The sequence below is a fragment of the Macaca mulatta genome, chromosome 17 (genome assembly GCF_049350105.2).
Source record: "Macaca mulatta isolate MMU2019108-1 chromosome 17, T2T-MMU8v2.0, whole genome shotgun sequence".
Lineage (NCBI taxonomy): Eukaryota > Metazoa > Chordata > Mammalia > Primates > Cercopithecidae > Macaca > Macaca mulatta.
This window is the reverse complement of record NC_133422.1, coordinates 13,601,361-13,622,552: the sequence shown is the minus strand read 5'-3', so window position 1 is coordinate 13,622,552 and position 21,192 is coordinate 13,601,361. Positions and strand designations below refer to the sequence as shown.

Sequence of the window (21,192 nt, the reverse complement as noted above, 5' to 3'; positions counted from 1 at the left end):
CAGAGCAAGACACAGTAAAAATATATATATATTTAATATGTTTCTTAAGTAATGAAAGAGGGGGAAAAAAAAAAAGGACTTGACTACTTTAAGACATCTCTGCGGGACTTGCTGGTTTTATGAAAATGAACTAACCAGGAGGAAGTTATTTAAAGGGACATTAATTGGCGGTTGCCAAAGTAACCTCCCCTGATTGGAGGAAAATCATGACAGGGAATCATGCTGCAGACAGAAATATAACACGACTCATTTCCCTTTCTTCTCTCCTTGCCTTGGCCTGCAGGGAAAGAACAAGGAGTTTCTCTCTCCTCACAGCTGCCTGGGACATATGCGGAGTCGATTGTCACGTTAAAAAGCCGAGGGATAAGCAAAAACACATCCAAAGCAGGCAGCCAAAAGGAAGAGGAGTCTGGGGTACAAGTCATAGGATGCACACTGGAGGCAACTGGGAATGCCTCCTCTGTAGAGGGGAAGGGCAAGTAAGGAGCAATATAGTCACTGATTCAATCATCTGGAGCAGTCAAAGGTAGATGTCTTTAAATGTGTTTGTGCATCACGGAGGGCAAATTTTACCCTTCCAAGCAAGTGAGTGTGTGGTGGCCAAAAGCCTCCATCCTCCTCCTTCCCTTGGTTTTCCTGAGTCCTCATTTTGCTACTTCAGGTTTCTCTCCTGGCTTTTTTCCTTCTCAAAAAAAAAAAAAAGTGCAACAAACTTAGTCTCCTCCAGCTGCCAAAACAAAATGCCACAGGCGGAGTGGCTTAAACAACAGAAACATATTTTTCTCACAGTTCTGGAGGCTGCAAGTACAAGACCCAAGTGACTGCAGGGTTGGCTTCTCCTGAGGCCTGTCCCCTTGGCTTGCAGACGACCACCTTCAAGCTGTGTTCTCACATGGTCTTTCATCTATGCATGCCCCTGGTGTCTCTTCCTGGTCTTATAAAGACACCAGTCCTATTGGATCAGGGCCACACCCTTACGACATCATTCAACCTTAATTACCTCCTGAAAGACCCTATCTCCAAATATAGTCATATTCATATTGGTGGTTAGGGCTTCAACATATGAATGTGGAAGTTAGGGGGACCCAATTCAGTCCATAACATGCCCAGACAGAAGTGAGTTATTTATCCACCATTATGTATAGGATGGCAACTTTATTTTTTATTTCAAACTGTAAATATATGCACACACATATATATGTGCATCCTAATAATGCTTTATTATAAAAATAATTCATGTTCCTCAGATGGAAAATTTAGAAAACAAAAAATAGGAATTATCCATAGTCTGCCACCCAATCACTGCTAAAATTATGCTCCTTTTCCTCATGACTTTTCTGAGTATATTTCTAAACTTGTCATTTCTATACATAGTTACTTTTGTATACTGTTGTCTTCACTCGTTAAAATATAAATATTTTGATATTATTTACCATCCTTCAAAATATTTAATGACTTTATAGTTGTCATCATAATGTTATATGTAGGCTTCATTATCAGGCATTTAGATTATCAACTGTCTCTACTATAAGTATGTTGGCTTAGTTTGTTATTAACCAATGCATTTATTATCCCTCAAAATTCTTGTTTTGCCTCACAATTCTCTTTTAGGCCTTTAGATGTTGCTTTGGGGGAAAGATGATACACAGATTTAGAGTTCATGCTCAGCTTCGGAGTTTTATAACCGAGTTTTGACTCTCACAGCAAACATGAAGCAAAGGTCATTTCTGAGTCTCAAAAGCCTAACTTTTGAGTATCAGATAAAATCATGGTGTATTTGTGGCACTTCATTTATACCAGGAACAATAAATTTGAAAGCATGTGAAAACAGTCAACACAGTTCATCCAGAGTCCCAGAAGTCAGGGAGAGAAGGATGCTGTGGCCACATACGACTGAGTGTGCATTCAGTATCTGAGGATGTGCATATTGTACGTTGTGAATGGAGTTTCACATTCAGGGACTGCGATGCTACAGCTGAAAGGAAAAGAGAGATCCAAGAAACAGAATTAGAAAAATAATTTTGGGGATAAATTCTTTCTCTAATCTTTGATAGTCTACCATGTTCATTTCCACTTAAATAGATAGATAAATATCTCATTTTTCCAAGAATAGAACAGAGATAGCTAATTGTCTATCTCAATATTTATTTTCCACTTTTTCTCTGACAAAAAAAAAATAATCAGTGCAATCACATGCCTCACTCTTCTCCAACCGCAGGTATGACCATGGGACCAAATTCTTGCCATTGAGAAATAAGTAAAAGTGTACCAGGTGACTCTAGGAAATCTTCTTAAAAGTTTCCATCCTGGAACATGAATGTGATATCTGGGGCTTCAGATGCCATCTCAGAACACAAGGACAAGTTCATGCTCCTGGGCTTGTGCAGTGAAGAGTGGGAAGGGGCCTGGTTACCAACAATTTTGCCAAGTTGCCAGACTAGCCCCAGAATTGCTTTCACCTGAGGAAAATGCAATTCTGTCATGTTTAATCTACTGTTATTCTTTAATATGGGTTTTTCTGTTATATGCAGCCAAACCTAACCCTACCAAATATGGTGTGGTACCTGCTGATTTGGAATAGCTGAGAGCTAAGTATTCTCAACCTACAGCAGGGGACCAAGACATAAAACAGAGAACTGTGAAGCTAAAAAGAAACGGAGAAGTCATTTGGCCAAGTGGCTCTATTTTGTAAACTTGATCAAATCTCTCTGGATTAAGGCTGGTCATCCATAAAATAATGTCCACATCTCACCTTCCAGGATGGTTATGATGTGGTCCCTTCTGCTCCATCCTTATTTCACAATATAGAAATTATCCTCAGGAACTGTCAACTCATGTTAGTATCTTGATAAAACATGAACATCATTTCCCCCTGTGTTAATTATGTGCCGGTCCCTCTGTTAAAAATACACTTTCTCTGATTAGCCATTTTGCTCAAAAATTCCCTTTTTGATGAAAGCTGTCTACCTCCAAACTCCCAGACAGGTTGATCATTTTCTCTTCATGCTGTCTTTAAGATTTATATATTTTTATATTATTGGACTCAGACATGTAAATAAAGTCAGCATCTAACACAATGTTATTTATTTCTATATTCCTAGTACCCAGAACAGAAATATACAGTAAGTGCTGAACAACTGTTTGATGAATTGAATCACATATCACATTAGGAAATTAAGGACTCTGAAAAGGTTACCACACTGGGTTTTGACAGAGCAAAGAGAGCCAAGATTTATATCAAACGTTCAAACAAAAGAGGAAAAAATGAAGCAAAAATATTAATTTCAGTGTTAGCCCCACTAACACTCCCCAGTTTTTCATCTTCTTAATTCACTGGACTTAAACATGAAGTCTATGGTCAGCCAGAGATGCTGATGGCCTCGGGAGAGCACTGCTCCCATCTCCATGAGACCACACCCTGCACTGTGCTCCAGGGCTTTGTGTTTCCTTGAGGTTCCAAGGGCAGGCAGCTTAAATGTCATCCCCAAAAGAATCTGCAGTGAGTCAGAACCACACATTCCATATGTCAGCTTTGAGTCCATTCTGTAGGAAGAGCTGAAAATGTATCCCCATTCTATTTTCTGTCCAAAATTATGTCCAGGCATACTGTCTAATGTAGCATGTCAGAGATTCTGCAATGACATTGGATGCTATCTTGAAGATATTTCAATAACCAAACATCCATAAAGAGATGCCTCTTATTTGAAGACAATTTCCTTGCTATTATTAAATTCCAAGGAAGAAATTTATATCCAAAGATTAGATTGCTTTACAGGTTTAAGTTCAAAGACATGAAAATCTAAAAGAACTAAAATTTGAAATAAAATTCTCTTGCCCTGTATATTGAAGTTCAAAGTACAAAGTCCACTTACAAAACAAATACCCTTCCCCTTCACATCGTCTTTTCCGCAGGCTTAGTTGGCAGGACTTGCTGTCTGGGTCGAGTTGAGGTTCCTCCAGTAACCACCTGTCTCTCTCAGGAATGGGTCTGGAGCTTCCAGAGCCTCTCAAGTCATAGTAATTCAATGCCCAGTCTCTCAGGAGCCTTACTTTTAAAGAATCAAAACAGCTAACAGGACTCACAAAATTACCACACCCCTTTGTCACACCACACTCACCCAATTTAGAAAGCCAGTCTCCTGCGCATAGGTCAATTATTCCAGGCAAAATTGCATTTCCAGAACCAGAGCTACCAGGACCCCAGTAATCCTGGTATCTGAGAGAAAAGGAAAACCTTCTGGAGTCAATCTCAACAGGACGTCTCTCATTCAAGACCAACTGTCTGTATTCCATGACTTGCTTACTTAAGCCCAGTGGAAAAATATTCCCCCAGGAATAAGTTTATTTTGTATTTATCATTTACAATTACATTTCCATATCAGTTTTTTAACCTTTATTTTGAGTTCAGGTATACATGTGCAGGTCTGTTACATAGGTAAACGTGTGTCATGGGTGTTTGTTGTACAGATTATTTCATCATCCAGGTATTAAGCCTAATATCCATTAGTTATTTTTCCTGATCCTCTTCCTCCTCCCACCCTCCACCTTCTGGTGTCTGCTGTTTACCTCTGTGTCCATCTGTTCTCTTTATTTAACTCCCATTTATAAACAAGAACATGTGGTATTTGGTTTTCTGTTCCTGAATTAGTCTGCTAAAGAAAATGGTTTCCTGCTCCATCCGAGTTGCTGCAAAGGACATTGAAACTGTTTCACTTCCTTATACCATATAAGAAAACCAACTCAAGATGGATTAAGACTAAAATGTAAAACCCAAAGCCACAGAAACCCTGGAAGACAACCTAGGAAATGCCATTCTGGACATAGGAATGGGCAAGGATCTCACAGCAAAGATGCTAAAAGCAATTGCAACAAAGGTAAAAATTGACAACTGGGTTCTAATTAAACTAAAGAGCTTCTGCACAGCAAAAGAAACTATCAACTAAACAGATAACCTAGAGAATGGTAGAACATTTTTGCAAACTATGCATCTGACAGAGGTCTAATATCCAGCATCTATAAAGAACTTAAACAAATTTACAAGAAAAAAACAAGCTCATTAAAAATGGGCAAAGGACATGAACAGACGCTTTTCAAAGGAAGACACATAAACAGCCAACAAGCATATGAAAAAAAGTTCAGCATCACTGATCATGAGAGAAATGCAAATCAAAACCACAATGAGATACCATCTCACACCACTCAAAATGGCTATTGTTAAACAATCAAAAAATAACTGGTGCTGGCAAGGTTGTAGAGGAAAGGGAATGCTTATACATGCTGGTGGGAGTGTAAATTAGTTCAACCATTGTGGAATGCAGTGTGGCAATTCCTCAAAGACCTAAAAATAGAACTATCCTTCCACCAAGCAATCCCATTACTGGTATATACTCAAAGGATTAAAAATCGTTCTATCATAAAGACACACACACATAAGTTCACTGCAGCACTATTCACAATAGCAAAGACATGGAATCAACCTAAATGCCCATCAATGATACACTGGGTAAAGAAAATAAGGCACACAAACACCATTTCTTTACATTTCCATTTTTGTGGAAAAAAATCCATCTATGTTTCTTGTGTGCTTGCTCAGAGCATTAAGAAATATAAAATCAGATCAACTTAGAAAAAAATACTGAAAGTTTATTGTGCATACTAAGAACAGTTCTCAAACTGGGAGACCTCAAACTGAAAGTAGTAAGAAGCCTCGAGTATAGCAGCCACAGTGCAGATTATAAAGCACAAAGGAGGAGTATTTTAACCTTTTTTTTTTTTTTTTTTTTTTTTGCTTGTTGTATATTGCCATCCCTTTTAGGGAAGTAGAGTTCTTTAAGCTCATTTGTCTCTAGTTGATTGTTTTGATTTCAAGTGCTCATAAAGCTTATGTTTTGTGTTTCGGTCATGATTAGAGCATTAAGGGGAAATCAGGATTACTTTAAGTTTTGACTACATGGTTATGGGCAGTTGGCCCTAGGGTATATCTAAACTGTGGCCTTGGTTCTTCCATCTTCTTTAATAGTATCATTTGAGGCATTTCTGTCTCCTTGCAAATTTGAAATAGACACCTGAAATAGCAGCAGCCAGTCCCCAAAATCACTGTGGGTTCTTTCTTCCCTTCGAGCATATCCAGAACCTCTATTTCCATTTTTCCCACAGAATCTTGGGTTAAGACCCTGATGGTGCCCTCAATTCAGTCTCTAATCCATGCCACACATACACCATCTCTCAGGGGCAGCCGTTCTTAGTCCTGTGTCACAGCGGGTATTTCCACCATCCGTAGCTATGGAATTACTTGGGACATGAAACCCATCTGCTAGGAAAGACTTCTCCTTCGTTCATAATTTGCCTTAGCTGAAGAATCACCACTAACAGATCCCTGCACTAAAGCAATTTTGTTGCTTCTGAAATTAAATTTCTGATGCACTGGTATTTAATTTCCCTGTGCTAGTCCCCAACCCCTTTCAGGAAGGCTACTTGAGTTTCTTAACAATTTAGTCTACTTCTTAAACTGGTCCTTTTTCTTCTCTAGTCTGTGTAAGAGCTAATGCTGCCTGCTGGAACTTTGTGGCTCCCTTCCATTTATTTTGTCTTTGCTTTCTGTCCCAGGCAGTTATTTTTATAACTACTCTGGATTCATCTGTGAAGTCTACCATAGTAACAGAGAAGAAATAACAAGCCCTCTGTTCACTGTTCAAATTTTGTCTACTCTCGATGACACGGATAATCTCCTCAAGAGATTCTTCCATCAGACAGTTAACAAAAACCTGCACTTGGTCTCTGATTGTCACATCTATACTTCTTCATATCTTTCTACTGCCTTCCATTAAGATCCTAATTTCATAAATTCATCAACTAAGGTCAATAAGTTCTCTCAGAGTAAATGCAATGCTTGTATCTCCTCTGTGATGATTGCATAACATGGAAACTCACATAAGAAATACTTTGAATATCTCTTATGCATTTTCTAAGTCTGTCCAGATGTGTGTAACTCCTTGGTACAGCTGTTCCAGTCTTTAAGTAGTAGTTCCCCAGCTGCTCCAAGTGAGGTCCTGTGGGTTTAGAAAGTCACCTCTCAGTGACTTGGGTTTTCTTGGGGTTATCATCCTAGACTTCTCTCTCTTAGATTTCCTTAGGTTCCATACACCTTATACTCTAGTAATAACAAACATCTTTCCCTCCTTAAAAGCAGTTAGAATTTGGGTACCTTTTTCTGCCCCTTGTATGTTCGTCTAACTCCATCTTCGAGGTACCTCTCTCCCTGTACTCTTTCTTAAAGTGAATAATCTTTAGGTTCCACACACCATTTATGATCTAGTAACAACAAACATACCTTTCCCTCTTTAAAAGCAGTTAGAATTTGGGTACCTTTTTCCGCCCCTTGTATGTTGGTCTAACTCCATCTTCAAGGTACCTTTCTCCCTGTACTATTTCTTAAAGTGAATAATCTCTTCCTCCCGCTTATCCTGCCTACGTTCCTTTATTAATCTTCCTGTGTTTCTGGATTTAATAGAACTGAAGTACCATCTTTTAACTGCTCTATTTTTTTCTTGTTTTCTTGAGCAAATGGGATAATTGGAGGCAACTAGTTCCAGGCACAGAACACTTTGATATCCTTGTGTTTGGGTTTCTAATAATGTCGTTTAGTTGATTTTCTGTCTCAAGGGGATAGCAATTTCTTTCTAATAAGAGCCCACATCTCTTATTTCCTAATTAAGTCTAATGCACATCTATGGTGAAATCACAATTTCGGTCTCAGCTAGCAAGTCAGGGTTAGAACTTAAGGTATTAATGTATTCGGAGCCAATTTGGGATTCTATAATGGGAGAGGGAGTCTTAAAAGTCTGTGGAAATGCCACGTGAAAGGTTAGCAGGTGCCTTCACAGCCCTCCTTGATCCTGAAAGAGGTCTTCTCTTGAATCCGGAATACCCAATCTTGATTATCTAGTTGGTGTTTATACTAACCATGTAGACCTAGAGCCCCTCTAGTGCTCTGTTATACATGCAGAGCTAGTTGCCTCTCAGTTTAAAAGTGGCAAATATTCTTCTGATCACCAAGGTTGAAAATGCCTGTAAAACTCTTCTCTGCAATGGAATCTTGTCTCAATTTAGGACAAGGATGGTCTGTGCATTAAGCTAAAGCAGTCTCTACCTGAAGCACCCAACACAGCTAAAGGACTGACTTATTTTCTCACATGAGTTGCGTAAGTCATAGGTTGCAGTCACCTGCCACGCTTAAAATTTCTCATGACAGCCAGAGCTTTCTTCCTAGGCTACAGGCTACAGAAGTTCAAAGCCAAATGCAAACATGTAAAAAATCTGTTTGGCCTAAAATAAGTCTCTATTTATAAACAATTATAAGTCTTTATAAATGACTATAACTCTCTATAAACTATTATACTCAATACACTTATTCCCTAAAGTCCAAGACCCACATTTGTAGGCCTTGCATGCACAAAAACTTTCTCCTTCCAAACTTTCTATTATTATTTCTCAATGTTCCTGGTGAATATACCAAATTTTGAGGTTTCTGAGGGTTACTCCCCAATACATGGCACCATTACTCTATACTCTGCTTAGAACAAGTTGAGATCAACAAAACAGGTTCAGTGGCAATCCAAAATATAATCTGTTACTGATATAAATCAAGTTTTAGGTGGGGAAAGTGCTAGATTTTAGGCCTCCTTACAGGCAAGAAGCCTGACTACTTATACATAGGCTCATTCCCAACAGAAAAACAGTTGGGGCCACATCAAGTAGGTTCACTTACTCTTCCCAAATTTGACAATTAAATAAGATACTCCATCTCTCTAAGAGTTGGATGAATAAAGACAGGCCTGCAGTAATACTATTGAAGGTTACTTCCAGGAAAGAAAGATTAAAGTGGGAAACAGTTATTCCTGGATGACAATAACTTACAAATAGTTAAAATCTTTGCTTATTGGTTTTTATATTGAAAGTAACTTTTGTCAAGATATTTGTGCAATTCTGATAGTGCAATACTCTCAAAATTAGTTTTCAATACCATGTTGCACCTCAGTTTAATAGATCTCATTCGTGGAATATCAATGTTTCACATAATCAGTGTTAAATCAGTTTTATAAAATTTGATATCCAAAAGCCAATTGTTGAATTCCGTCTTCAACTTCACAGTTTAGGGAATGGATTCATACTTAGGTCTGTTGTTTAAATGTCTGGGTATTCTTTTCCCATAAGACTGTAGACCAGATTATTCCCAGCCAAATAGTTTCCTAACGAGCCAACTGCAGAATGTGTGAATTGGATCGTATGTGTGTGCAATGCTTTAAGATGACCTTACACAAAAAATAGTCCCTGTTTAGATGGGTTATACAGTTGACCCTGAACAACGTGGGTTTGAACTGCATAGGTCCATTTATATGTGGGTTTTATTTTGCCTCTGCCACCCCTGAGACAGCAAAGCCCACCCCTCCTCTTCCACAACCTGCTCAACACAAAGACAAAAAGGATGAAGACCTTTACAACGATCCACTTCTGCTTAGTAAATACATATTTTTAGATAGTAAATATATTTTTTCTTCCTCATGACCTTCTTAATAACCTTTTCTTTCCTCTGACTTTATGGTAAGAATGTAATATATATGACATACAAAACACGTGTTATCTGAGTATTTCTGCTGTTGCTAAGGCTCTGGTCAACATTAGTCTATTAATAGTTAAGTTTGGGGGAGTCAAAAGTTATATGTTGATTTTCAAATGTGACAGGTTTGTGATCCAACCCCCGACATTGTTCAAGGGTCAACTATATTATAAACTAAGGAATCCAATATGTGTAAAGCAGGGGATGGGGGTAGAAAAAAATTAATTTCCCCTTGGATTATATGAACAATTCAAAAATCATTTGCATATATCTCTGTGTAACTACAGCAGACGCTTGTATTATGGACCCAAGTTATCAACAAAGCATTATGCTATGAAGCCATAAGAATCAATCTAGTTCATGATGTTAATTTCTCATTCCATGGAGGGTTTTGGCTTGCTTTTCAAAGAAATTCATGCTGAATCAGGCAATTAGTAAATTTAAGTTTTATACCCTTCCAACTAAATTTATTTTGTGAGGAAAAAATTCCAAAATTAATATTAACTACCACAGAAGAATTGTCTTAGTCATGTTTTCTAATTTTGATCCATGTATATTAAGCTTATTGACTTTTCAAAATTAAAAAAGTTGTGATTCTCATGAGCATCAAGTTTTCAAATTCTTTATTAAAATTATCATTTACAAAACTAACTTAATTCAGTGTATTTTAAATATCTGCACTTTGATCATCATTAGAAACAGCATAAAATGACAGACTGTCCTGTAAGTTAACTGTATTTTCAAAATAATACTTACATTTAGATATACCTTTGCTAATGTTTTTCTAAGTCAATATATATTGTACTCATTTATGAAACTGACATTTGCAAATTGTTTTGCTATTCTGACAATTTTTCATATAGTAAATACTAATTTTACAGGAACATAATTTATTTCATTCAATTTAAAATCACACCCTGATTAAATTTTGATGTTTTGTCAGTGTATCAATTTAAAAAATCATCTTTCATATCTAATCATAACCTGTTGTATGATTTGTTTCATGATGTATTAAACTGTATTCCTTCAAAATAGGTATATTTTATTATAAATTAAAAATATCCTTTACATCTGTAAAGAAATATGCATGCTCAATTTTTCTTGAACCATATAACCCTCTTACCTCTCATTTTACACCAATTTTGATAAAAGGGTTGGTTATAAGAAAGTTTATTTTTCTCATCTCCATATTTTAAAAACAAACAAAAAACTGTAAAATAATAGCTAAAATTGGTGAGAAATGGAAAATGCATACCTATGTAAAAAAGATAGCCAATCCTCAATTTAAATTAGTAACATAAAGATCAAATCTGATTTTTTAAGAAAATCAAGAAATTTATGTTTTTGAAGGATGTTTCTATTTTTAAATATTGACAATTAATAATTGAAAACAATGTGTAAGCTAGCACTACATAAATCAAAGAAAATACTTGGCCGGGCGCGGTGGCTCAAGCCTGTAATCCCAGCACTTTGGGAGGCCGAGACGGGCGGATCACGAGGTCAGGAGATCGAGACCATCCTGGCTAACACAGTGAAACCCCGTCTCTACTAAAAAATACAAAAAACTAGCCGGGCGAGGTGGCGGGCGCCTGTAGTCCAAGCTACTCGGGAGTCTGAGGCAGGAGAATGGCCTAAACCCGGGAGGCGGAGCTTGCAGTGAGCTGAGATCCGGCCACTGCACCCCAGCCTGGGCGACAGAGCGAGATTCTGTCTCAAAAAAAAAAAAAGAAAAAAAGAAAAAAAGAAAATACTTTATAAGCCTTGAGTTTGCAGACAAATGTTAACATGTAATTAATATTCTCAATCCAGGAGCCAGTTGATTGTTGAAACAGAAACCTGATCACATCATAACTCTAATACTTTTTTGTTTGCTTGTTTTTTTAGAGACGGAGTCTTACTCTGTAGCCCAGGCTGGAGTGCGGTGGCACAATCTCAGCTCACTGAAACCTCTGCCTCCCAGTTCAAGTGATTCTCTTACCTCAGCCTCCTGAGTAGCTGGGATGACAGACACACTCCACCACTCTCAGCTAATTTTTTGTATTTTTAGTAGAAACGGGGCTTCACCATGTTGGCCAGGCTGGTCTCAAACTCCTGAACTCAACTGATCTGCCAGCCTCGGCCTCCTTTGGGATTACAGGCGTGAGCCACTGCGTCTGGCCTACTCTAATACTCTTTAGTGGCATCCCTTCTCACTTGAAAAAAAAAATCAAGGCTCTATATCAATGATGGCTGAAGAAGGGTTATACCAGCTCACAAGAGCTGACTGTTAAATTTTCAGGAATTTTTGAGAGCTGGTTGACCTTACATTGCTAGCTTGAAATTGGCCATGGTGAGAGTGTTTACAGCAGAAAAACTGGCAAACACTACAGATCAGGACCTTTTATTAATCTTTTTTTCCCCAGAGAGCCAGCTGCTAAACATTCACTAGAAAACCAGTACCCTACATGATATATCCCACCTTACCTCTACGTTAGCTCAATGTTCTCACCTCATCTTTTGCCACTTTCCCATTTGCCCAACCTACTCCACTGGCATATTCCTTCCTGCCTCGGGTCTTGCATATACTGTTTAGTATGCCTGGACTATGTAAATTACTGTGTAACACATTCTATATAAAACAACAAACCAAAATTCTCCACCTCCACAGCACACATGACATACAATAATTTATCAGTTTATCTATCTATCTAACATCCTGCATTCATCTCTTTGTGACAGAATGTAAACTCCACAAAGGAAACTGATGTCAGTTTTGTCCTGCTGTATCCCCAGGATCTTTAAAAAGCCACGGCAAACAGCAGGTACTCAATAAATATTTTTTTGAACAAATGAATGGATAGAAATTGCCCTTAGTGGTCTAAATCTAAATATTTACACTTCTGTCTCTTTTTAATAGAAATTACTTGCCAGGTTGAGTATGAAGAATTATAGATTTTTAAATGCACAAATAGCTATATTTTGAATGATACCCGTGCTTTTGGTATAAATCTCTTATGCTCATCTGAGTATGCCTAACCATGAGTCCATCTAGTCTGCCTGTTATGGTTCATTTGATGGCAAGTACAGGTAGAGATGAAAGCAACGTCCATCTATGAGGGATAAAGGCCAGAACTTGACAACTGACAAAATGGAGAGGGGGTCAACTTAACGCCAAAAGTTTACACCAGGTATCTAGAGGAAAAGTAGCACCCTGACACAAGCAATAAGCTAAGAGAAGCAGCCGGTTTAACAGATGCTGGTGAGTTTGTTTTAGATAAACCAAAATTAAAATGGCTGCAGGTTGTATTAGGAAAAGCAGCTCATGTCTGGACGTGGGAATCATCCGCACATGTACTCTTTCTGAGCTCAAAACTGAGTTGTCTCATGAACAGAAGTAGAAAGGGGAAAGGAGCATAGGAAAAGACAGATATTAAGCTGGTCATTGAATAAAGAAAATTAGGTAGAACTCCAGATAATCCCCACTGCTGTAGAACATGGAAAAGAATCAGAAAAGATGACATCGAGAAAAGAACAATGGGAAAGGCCTAGTTTGGGCTGGAAGAGATCAAAAGTTCAGTGTGGAACATGTTCAGTTTGAGACGTCTCTGAAGTGTCGGTGAACAAATGTCAGATAGATGTTTAGATGTATAAGTGAAATTCAGATGAAGTTTGAGCTCATATAAATAGAGTTATCAGCTAATAGATGGTATCTGAAGCCTTGGGCATGTATAAGGTCACCCAAGGAGAGAATCTTATGAGCAGCAGAGAGTCGAGAATAAAGCCATATTCCACATTTGATGGCTTGGTAAGAAAGCCTGAAAAGTGAGCAGCCAAAGATGTAGGTGAAAAAATACAAGAGAGTATTTGTCTCAGGGAAACCACAGGAAAAGGAGATTCAAGAAAGGGCAACACATATTGCTGAGGTCAATTAAAAAACTCAGTGGATACAGAGCAAGAATTCACTGGATGGATACACACACATACATACATCCCTATCTTTTAGACTAAATTGTATTTTTGAAGTTATAAGAGGGAAAACCAGATTAAAATGGATTGTAAACTAAGAAGATGTAGGCAATATGAACAGAAAACACTTTAAAAATGTGTAAAGAGTAGAGAGAGGGTGCAAGATGAGGATGTGAGGTATATGAATGATTTTTTTTTCTAAAAAAAGAGATAATCATATTTATAAAACAATGAGATAGAATTTCTGCTTCTGGTAAGGCTGACAATCTTCCAGTAGGTAACAACCATAAGCTTTGAACAAACTTATAAAAAGCAACTGCTGGAGGAGGAGTTGAAGCAAGAAGCCCAGATAGAACCCCCTAGAGATCATTCCCCTCCCCTACCGCAGGAACACCAAATTACTACCCACAAAAGAAAGCACCTATGTAAGAACAAGAAATCAGTTGAGTGATCATAGTACCTGGTTTTAACATTGTATTAAAGAAAAAGGTAATGTAGAAGGTAGGAAAGACAGTCTTGAATTGCCTGCACACCCCTCTCTCATCCCCCATCAGCTGCAGCATGGTGCAGAGAGAATCTGTGTAGGCCAGTCATGGTGGCTCAGGCCTATAATCCCAGTACTTTGGGAGGCCGAGGCAGGGGGATCACCTGAGGTCAGGAGTTCGAGACAAGCCTGGCCAACATGGTGAAACCCCGTCTCTACCAAAAATACAAAAATTAGTCAGGTGTGGTGGCAGGTGTCTGTAATCCCAGCTACTCGGGAGCGGGAGGCAGGAGAATCACCTGAACCCGGGAGGTGAAGGTTGCAGTGAGCCAAGATCACGCCACTGCACTTCAGCGCCTGGGCAACAGGGTGAGACTCCGTCAAAAAAAAAAAGAAAAAAGAGAGAGAGAATCTGCATTGCAACTCAGTGCTTCCCTGTCACAGTGGAGAGCAACACAGGGCAGAACCCACAGAGGGAGCATTTAGACTAGCCCTAGCCAGAGGGGAATTGTCTATCCCAGTGGTCAGAAATTGAGTTCCAGCTAGCACCATCATCATGGGCTAAAGCACTCTGGGGTCCTAAATAAACTTGAATGGCAGTCTAGGCCGCAAGACTGCAATTCCTGGGCAAGCTCTGGTGCTGTACTGTGCTTGGGTCAGCAGACTTGGGATACACAAGACCCAGTGAGACACCAGCCAGGGCAGTTAAGGGAGTCCTTGCATCACCCCTCCTCCAATCCCAGGCAGTACAAATTGCAGCTGCAGGAGAGACTCCTTCCCTCCGCTTGAGGAGAGGGGAGGGAAGAGTAAAGAGGACTTTGTCTTGCAACTTGGAGACCTGCTCAGCCACAGCAGGATAGCACACTTGGTAGAATCCTGAGGGCCTCATTCCAGGCCCCAGCTTCTGGATGACCTTTGTAGACACACCCTGGGCCAGAAGGGAACTCGCTGCCTTGAAGGGAAGAACCCAGCTCTGGCAGAATTCATCTGCTGACTAAAGAGCCCTTGAGCCTTGAAAACCGTCAGTTGTACCCAGGCAATATTTGCTGTATGTCTTGGGTGAGACTCAGAGATGTTCTGGTTTCAGTTCTGACATAGCACAGTCCCAGTGGTGGTGGCCATAGGGGTGCTTGTATCACCTCTCCCCTAGCTCCAGGCAACTCAGCATGGAGAGAGACAGAAACTCCATTTGTTTGGAGAAAAGGGAAGAGAACAAGAGTCTCTGCTTAGTAATCTAGGGAATTCTGTTGTATCTTACCCAAGACTACCAAGGCAGTATCTCTATGAGTCTGCAAGAGTCACAGCTTTACTGGGGTGCCCCCTAATGCATATATGGCTACAGTAACCACAGACTTAGATCACAAAACTCAATTCTCTCTGAACACTTGGAATGCCTTCCCAAGAAGGACAGGTACAAACAAGCCCACACCACAATAAATACCTAACTCTTCAACGTCCATATATCTATGAACATCCACAAGCATCAAGGTCATCCAGGAAACATGACCTCCTCACCAAACAAACTACATGAGGTATCAGTGACCAATCCAGGAGTGACAGAGATATGTGACCTTTCAGACAGAGAATTCCAAATAGCTGTTTTGAGGAAGCACAATGAAATTCAACGTAACATAGAGACGCAAGTCAGAGTACTATTAGATAAACGTAACAAAGACATTGAAATAATTTTTAAAGATCAAGCAGAAATTCTGGAGCTGAAAAATTCAATTGGCATACTAATGAATGCATCAGAGCCCTTTAATAACATAATTGATCAAAAAGAATTAATGAGCTTGATGACAAGCTATTTGAAAATATACAGGTAGAGGAGACAAAAGAAAAAAGAATAAAAAAGAATAAAGCATGCCTACAAGATCTAGAAAATATCTTCAAGAGGGCATATCTAACAGTTACTGGCCTTAAAGAAAAGGTAGAGAGAGATATAGAGGTAGAAAGTCCATTCAAATGGATAGTAACAGAGAACTTCCCTAGAGAAAGATGTCAATATTCAAGTTCAAGAAAATTATAGAACACTAAGATTTAACCCAAATAAGACTATCTCAAGGCATTTAATAATCAAACTCCCAAAGGTCATGAATAAAGGATCCTAAAAGCAGCAACAGAAAAGAAGCAAACAAGGTACAATGGGGGTCCAATATGTCTTGCAGCAGATTTCACTATGGAAATCTTACAGACAGGAGAGAGTGGCATGGAAGTGCTGAAGGAAAATATATTTTATCCTAGACTTACATCCTGTGAAATACCCTTCAAACATTTAAGGAGAAATATAGACTTTCCCAGATAAACAAAAGCTGAGGAATTTCATCAACACTAGGCCTATCATACAAGTAATGCCAAAGGGATTTCTTCGTTCTGAAAGAAAAAAATGTTAATGAGAAACAAGAAATCATCTGAAGGTATAAGACTCACTGGCAATGGTAAATACATAGACAAACACAGAAGATTCTAACACTGTAATTGTGCTGTGTAAACTATCCATATCTTGAATAGAAAGACTAAAAGATGAACCTATCAAAAGTAATAACTACAACAACTTTTCAGAACATAGACAGTATAATAAGATATAAACAGAAATAACCAAAAGTTAAAAAGCAGAAGGGGTGAAGTTAAACTGTAGAATTTTTATTAGTTTTCTCTATTTTTGAAATTAGTGTTAAATTGTCATCAGTTTAAAATAATGAGTTATATTATTTGCAAACCTGATAGCAACCTCAAATAAAAAATCCTACAACAGATACACAAACAAGAAAAAGCAAGATATTGAGACATACCACTGAGAAAATCTGGCAAGCAGGCAAACAAGAAGGAGGGAATGAAGGTCACAAAAAAACCAGAAAACAAATAATAAAATGGTAGTAGAAAAAACAACTGTTGGAGAGAGAACAGCAGAATCTGGAAGGGAGTCAACAATTGGAAGGTGGGCAGAGCACTCAAGTTTTTAATTTTTTAGGGCATTTAGCCTGAGGGCAGGTCATAGTCATCACTAACATGGGCAGCTAAAATTCTTACGAAAATTTTACTGTCTTATTGGATTAAAGAACCAGAAGACTAGGGGGCAGCCACTGCTGCTAGAAAATGATAGGGGCAATCCTTTAAAAGAGAGAACAAGAGAGCTTGAACCCTAATTCTGCATATACGTTCTTCTGTAATCTCTAAAGCCCAGACCATTCATAACCACTGGATGCTATTCACAATTACTCAACAAGGAAGTAGAAAAACATGATTAATTATCAAAAGAAAAAGATAATCAACATAGAACAACCCCAACAAGATGGGAAGCTTAAGAAGGAAGATGGGCGGCTTCTCTACTGTATTAGGAGAATATAGGTTGCATATAAATGTAGATATAGTAACAGGATGCATACAAATGAGGATATGGTAACATAGGATGCATACAGATTTGGTTTTGATAGCTAACAAGAAGGTAAAGTTATTTGCTCCAAATTAAGTTTTGAAAAAGGCATTGTGGAGACTTGATCAGAGAAACATATGTCTGTTGGGCAGTGTTGACAGCCCATTTCTTGGTTGGTAGCTGTGAATTTATTAGAGTGGCACCCATGATCAGCTGGATCCAGTTTCTCATCTGCAAAACAAGATCATAATGTCTAGTTCAAAGAGTGTTAGGAGAATTAAATGAGAGAATGCCTGTGAACAATCTAGCATAGTGCATCACATAAAGGTACTTAATGTTATTCTGGAAAAACTGTGTCAAGTTCTTTGCACGCCTACAGCTAGTAATTATTTTGCACAGCTGCTCTTCAGGAAGTTGCTTAAGTTTCTGGGGCTGCTATATTAAAGAGAAGGTAACTTCAGTGGGCAATCAGCTAATTAAACAACTGCAAAAGGCGCACAAGCTACTAAGCCACAAAGGTACCATACAGTGTTTGTAAATTGGCATTAGGCTGCAATTTAGATAGGAGCTGAGTTTTGTGCAGACCACTATTTTTGCAAAGCTACAGAAAGGAAAGTAATTTATTGTAAGTCTTGTACACTATAATCAAACAGAGAACATCTTGTGATAATGCTCCAAATTTCCACAGAAATTGTAAACAGGGGGGAAAAAAAACAGGAGCAAATCACTAAAGAAATCTGTTCATCAATTTGAAAAATATGAGACGATTAAGTTTTACTTGGGAACAAGGTACAAAGAAAATTGCTGCCAACACTTGAGGGTTTTTTTTGTTTTGTTTTTTACTTTTTAAGGAATGTGTTTTGTGATTGAGAGTGCTATAATTTTAAAAAAAATCTCATGTACTATTACTCAATTCTGATAAATCTGAGAGTGTAAAACAGCACTTAAAACCACAAGTTTCTGTTGTGATGCATACTGCACAACTACAAACCCCATGAACAAAATTTTAACTTATATTATAAAACATAAAATCATAGATTTTTAAAGAATGGTATGAAACAGTGATTCACACACGGAAACCAGGGCCTTAGATTAGAATCCTAACTTCAAGACTTATACTGCCACTAACTGATAATGGGCTTACCTTCCCGTTGTACAACTAGAAAACTGGACAAAATACATAAAGCAACCAATGAGGTCAACTCTACCATCACTCTGGCTTTCTGCCTGGAGGAAAGTGGCTGCGGGGTGGGAAAGAAAAACCTTCCTTCCCACCCTACATTTGGCTGCAGGGTAGGAAGGAAAAACCCAGATAGAGAACTGTGATAACACTGAGTTGAAGAAAAGGAGCAGAATTCGGAGAGGCTGAGGTGGCTGCCTATGTTGGGCAGAGATCTGGAAAGAAGAGCGTTACCCAGAAAAGCACTCCTACGTCAGAGCCGCCTTGTATCTCTGGTTGATTACTAATAGGCAAGTAGCAGATACAGTCTGGATCCACTGGACGAAGAGGGTTCACATCTTAGGTGGGATGGAGTAGGATGGTGGAAGATTAGATTGTATTTCCTTATTCAGAATGGCATGCAATGTAACACTTAAAAATTATTTCTGGATTTTTCTTTTTTCTTTTTTTTCCCTGAGACAGGCTCTTGCTCTGTGGCCCAAGCTGGGGTGCAGTGGCACGATCATAGCCGACTGGCTTCAACTTCCTAGATTCAAGTACTCCTCCCAACTCAGCCCCGCTAGCAGCTGGGCCCACAAGCACATGCCACTACACCCAGCTAATTTTCTATTTTGTTTATCGTTTGTAAAGACAGGGTCTTATTATGTTGCCCAGGTCATATCGGGCTCCTGGGCTAAGCAATTCTCCTGCCTCAGCCTCCCTAAGTGCTGGAATTACAGGCATGGCCACCACACCTGGCCACATATTTTCAAACTGCAGTTGACCACAGGTAACTAAAACCATGGATAAAATAAAAACTGTAAGCTGAATAATTTCCAGAGCTCCCACAAGGCTGGAATATATTTGAGTTCTGGTGACCCGAATGGTTACACCTCAGTGATCTCCAGGGCATGCAGTAGAAAACCCAGAAATATCATGCCCCTATTGTAAAGCTAAATTAGGACTACAGATGACTCCAGGCCGACTCCAACAAAGTTTACAAACAAGCATGAAAAAGAACAAGCTGATAATCAAATACAGTTGACCCTTGAACAATACAAGAGTTAAAGGCATAGCAGTCAAAAACTCCTGTATAACTTTTGACTCCCCCAAAATGTCATTACCAATAGCCTATTGTTGACTGGAAGCCTTACCAATAACATAAAGTCAACTCATTTTGTTTATGTCTTATATACTGTGTTGTTACAAGCTACAGAAAATATTGAATGATACGGAAGAGAAATTACACCTACAGTACTGTACTGATACTTCAAGATGACCGTCTGAAATGGAGGGCAACTACAGCTTTAGACCTCAATCTGTAAAGGTACTTTACAAGCAAATTTAACTTTTTCTTACGTCATGACTTTTCTCTGCTTCTTGAGCACTTCCAGCACCACCAGTAACCTCTGTATGGGTCTCATGGTGTTATTCAAGGCTTATGTTATTGCACTACACATAGTGAAAGATACTTCAGAACGGCAAGAGATCACTTTTATTGCCATATGCAATTTACTGGAGAGATGAACTGCTCACTCAGAGATATGAGTACTACATGGCATTTTAAATGAATACTCACAACACTTAAGCTCACTGCAATAGCAACAGGAGGTGGCTACAAAAATATGACGGCAGCATAGTATGTACTGTAATTTTATGCAGTTATAATTTAATGCTGCAGTCCCCAACCTTTCTGGCACCAGGGACCAGTTTTGTGGAAGACAGTTTATCCATGGACCCCAGGTTGGGTTGGGGAAGAGAGGGGGATGAAACTGTTCCATCTCAGATTATCAGGCATTAGAGTCTCATAAGGAGGCATAACATAAGTCCCTCACATGTACAGTTCACAACAAGTTCCCACTCCTATGAGAATCTAATGCCGCCGCTCATCTGACAGGTGGTAGAGCTCAGGTGGTAAAAGTCTCTGGTGCTCACCGGTCGCTCACTTCCTGCTGTGTGGCCCCAGTTCCTAACAGGCCACGGGGGGCAGAGGACCCCCGAATTTTACATTTGTTTACATTTCTCTTGACTATGAATGGTACCATGTATGGTCTGAGTTTGTGAAAGTTTTGATAAATTTTAACTTTTTATAATAGATTTGTATATATTTTATCATAGTAAATGATGAAACAGACTAGTAGCTATACATATTTTAGGCATTTATGATGTACCTTTTTAAAAATTTAAAAAATATTCCTAGGTTATGTGTTTTTCTATGACTATTTTCAAATTAAGTCTCAAAAAATTTTTTTGTTTATTGAAAAAAAAATCTACGTATAAATGGACACACACAGTTCAGACTTGTGTAGTTCAAGGGTCAACTGTAATTGTCTGCCAAGACAAAGTCCAACAGTTTAAGAAAAAAAATAAACAGAATTCAGACACTTGATAATGTAACATGACAATGTAATAATGAAAGAGCCAGAATCCAATCCAAATTAATGCACATACAAAAAGGCAAGAAATCTGACCCGCAACCAGAAAAATATCAGTCAACAGGAACAGATCCAGAAATGACAGATATAATAAGCAGACAGACTTCAAAAGAGCTATTATAAATATGTTCAAAAGATATAAAGACAAACATAAAAACAATGAGAAATATAAAAAAGCAG

At 38.6% G+C, this 21,192-nt stretch overlaps 1 protein-coding gene across 5 annotated transcripts in view; it reads right to left on the bottom strand.

Moving 5' to 3' along the window:
• The window catches only part of RFC3 (replication factor C subunit 3), a 622,442-nt gene that overhangs the window by 578,870 nt on the left and 22,380 nt on the right, over positions 1-21,192 (bottom strand). Inside the window, exon 8 of one of the 5 annotated variants that reach the window (XM_028837162.2) lies at positions 1,785-1,975. The exons of the other annotated variants lie outside the window; for them this stretch is intronic. Within the exon in view, the coding sequence (XP_028692995.1) occupies positions 1,906-1,975 (70 nt within the window). The 3' untranslated portion in view covers positions 1,785-1,905. Of the gene's footprint in view, positions 1-1,784; positions 1,976-21,192 lie in introns of those variants that run through there. 5 annotated transcript variants of the gene reach the window in all.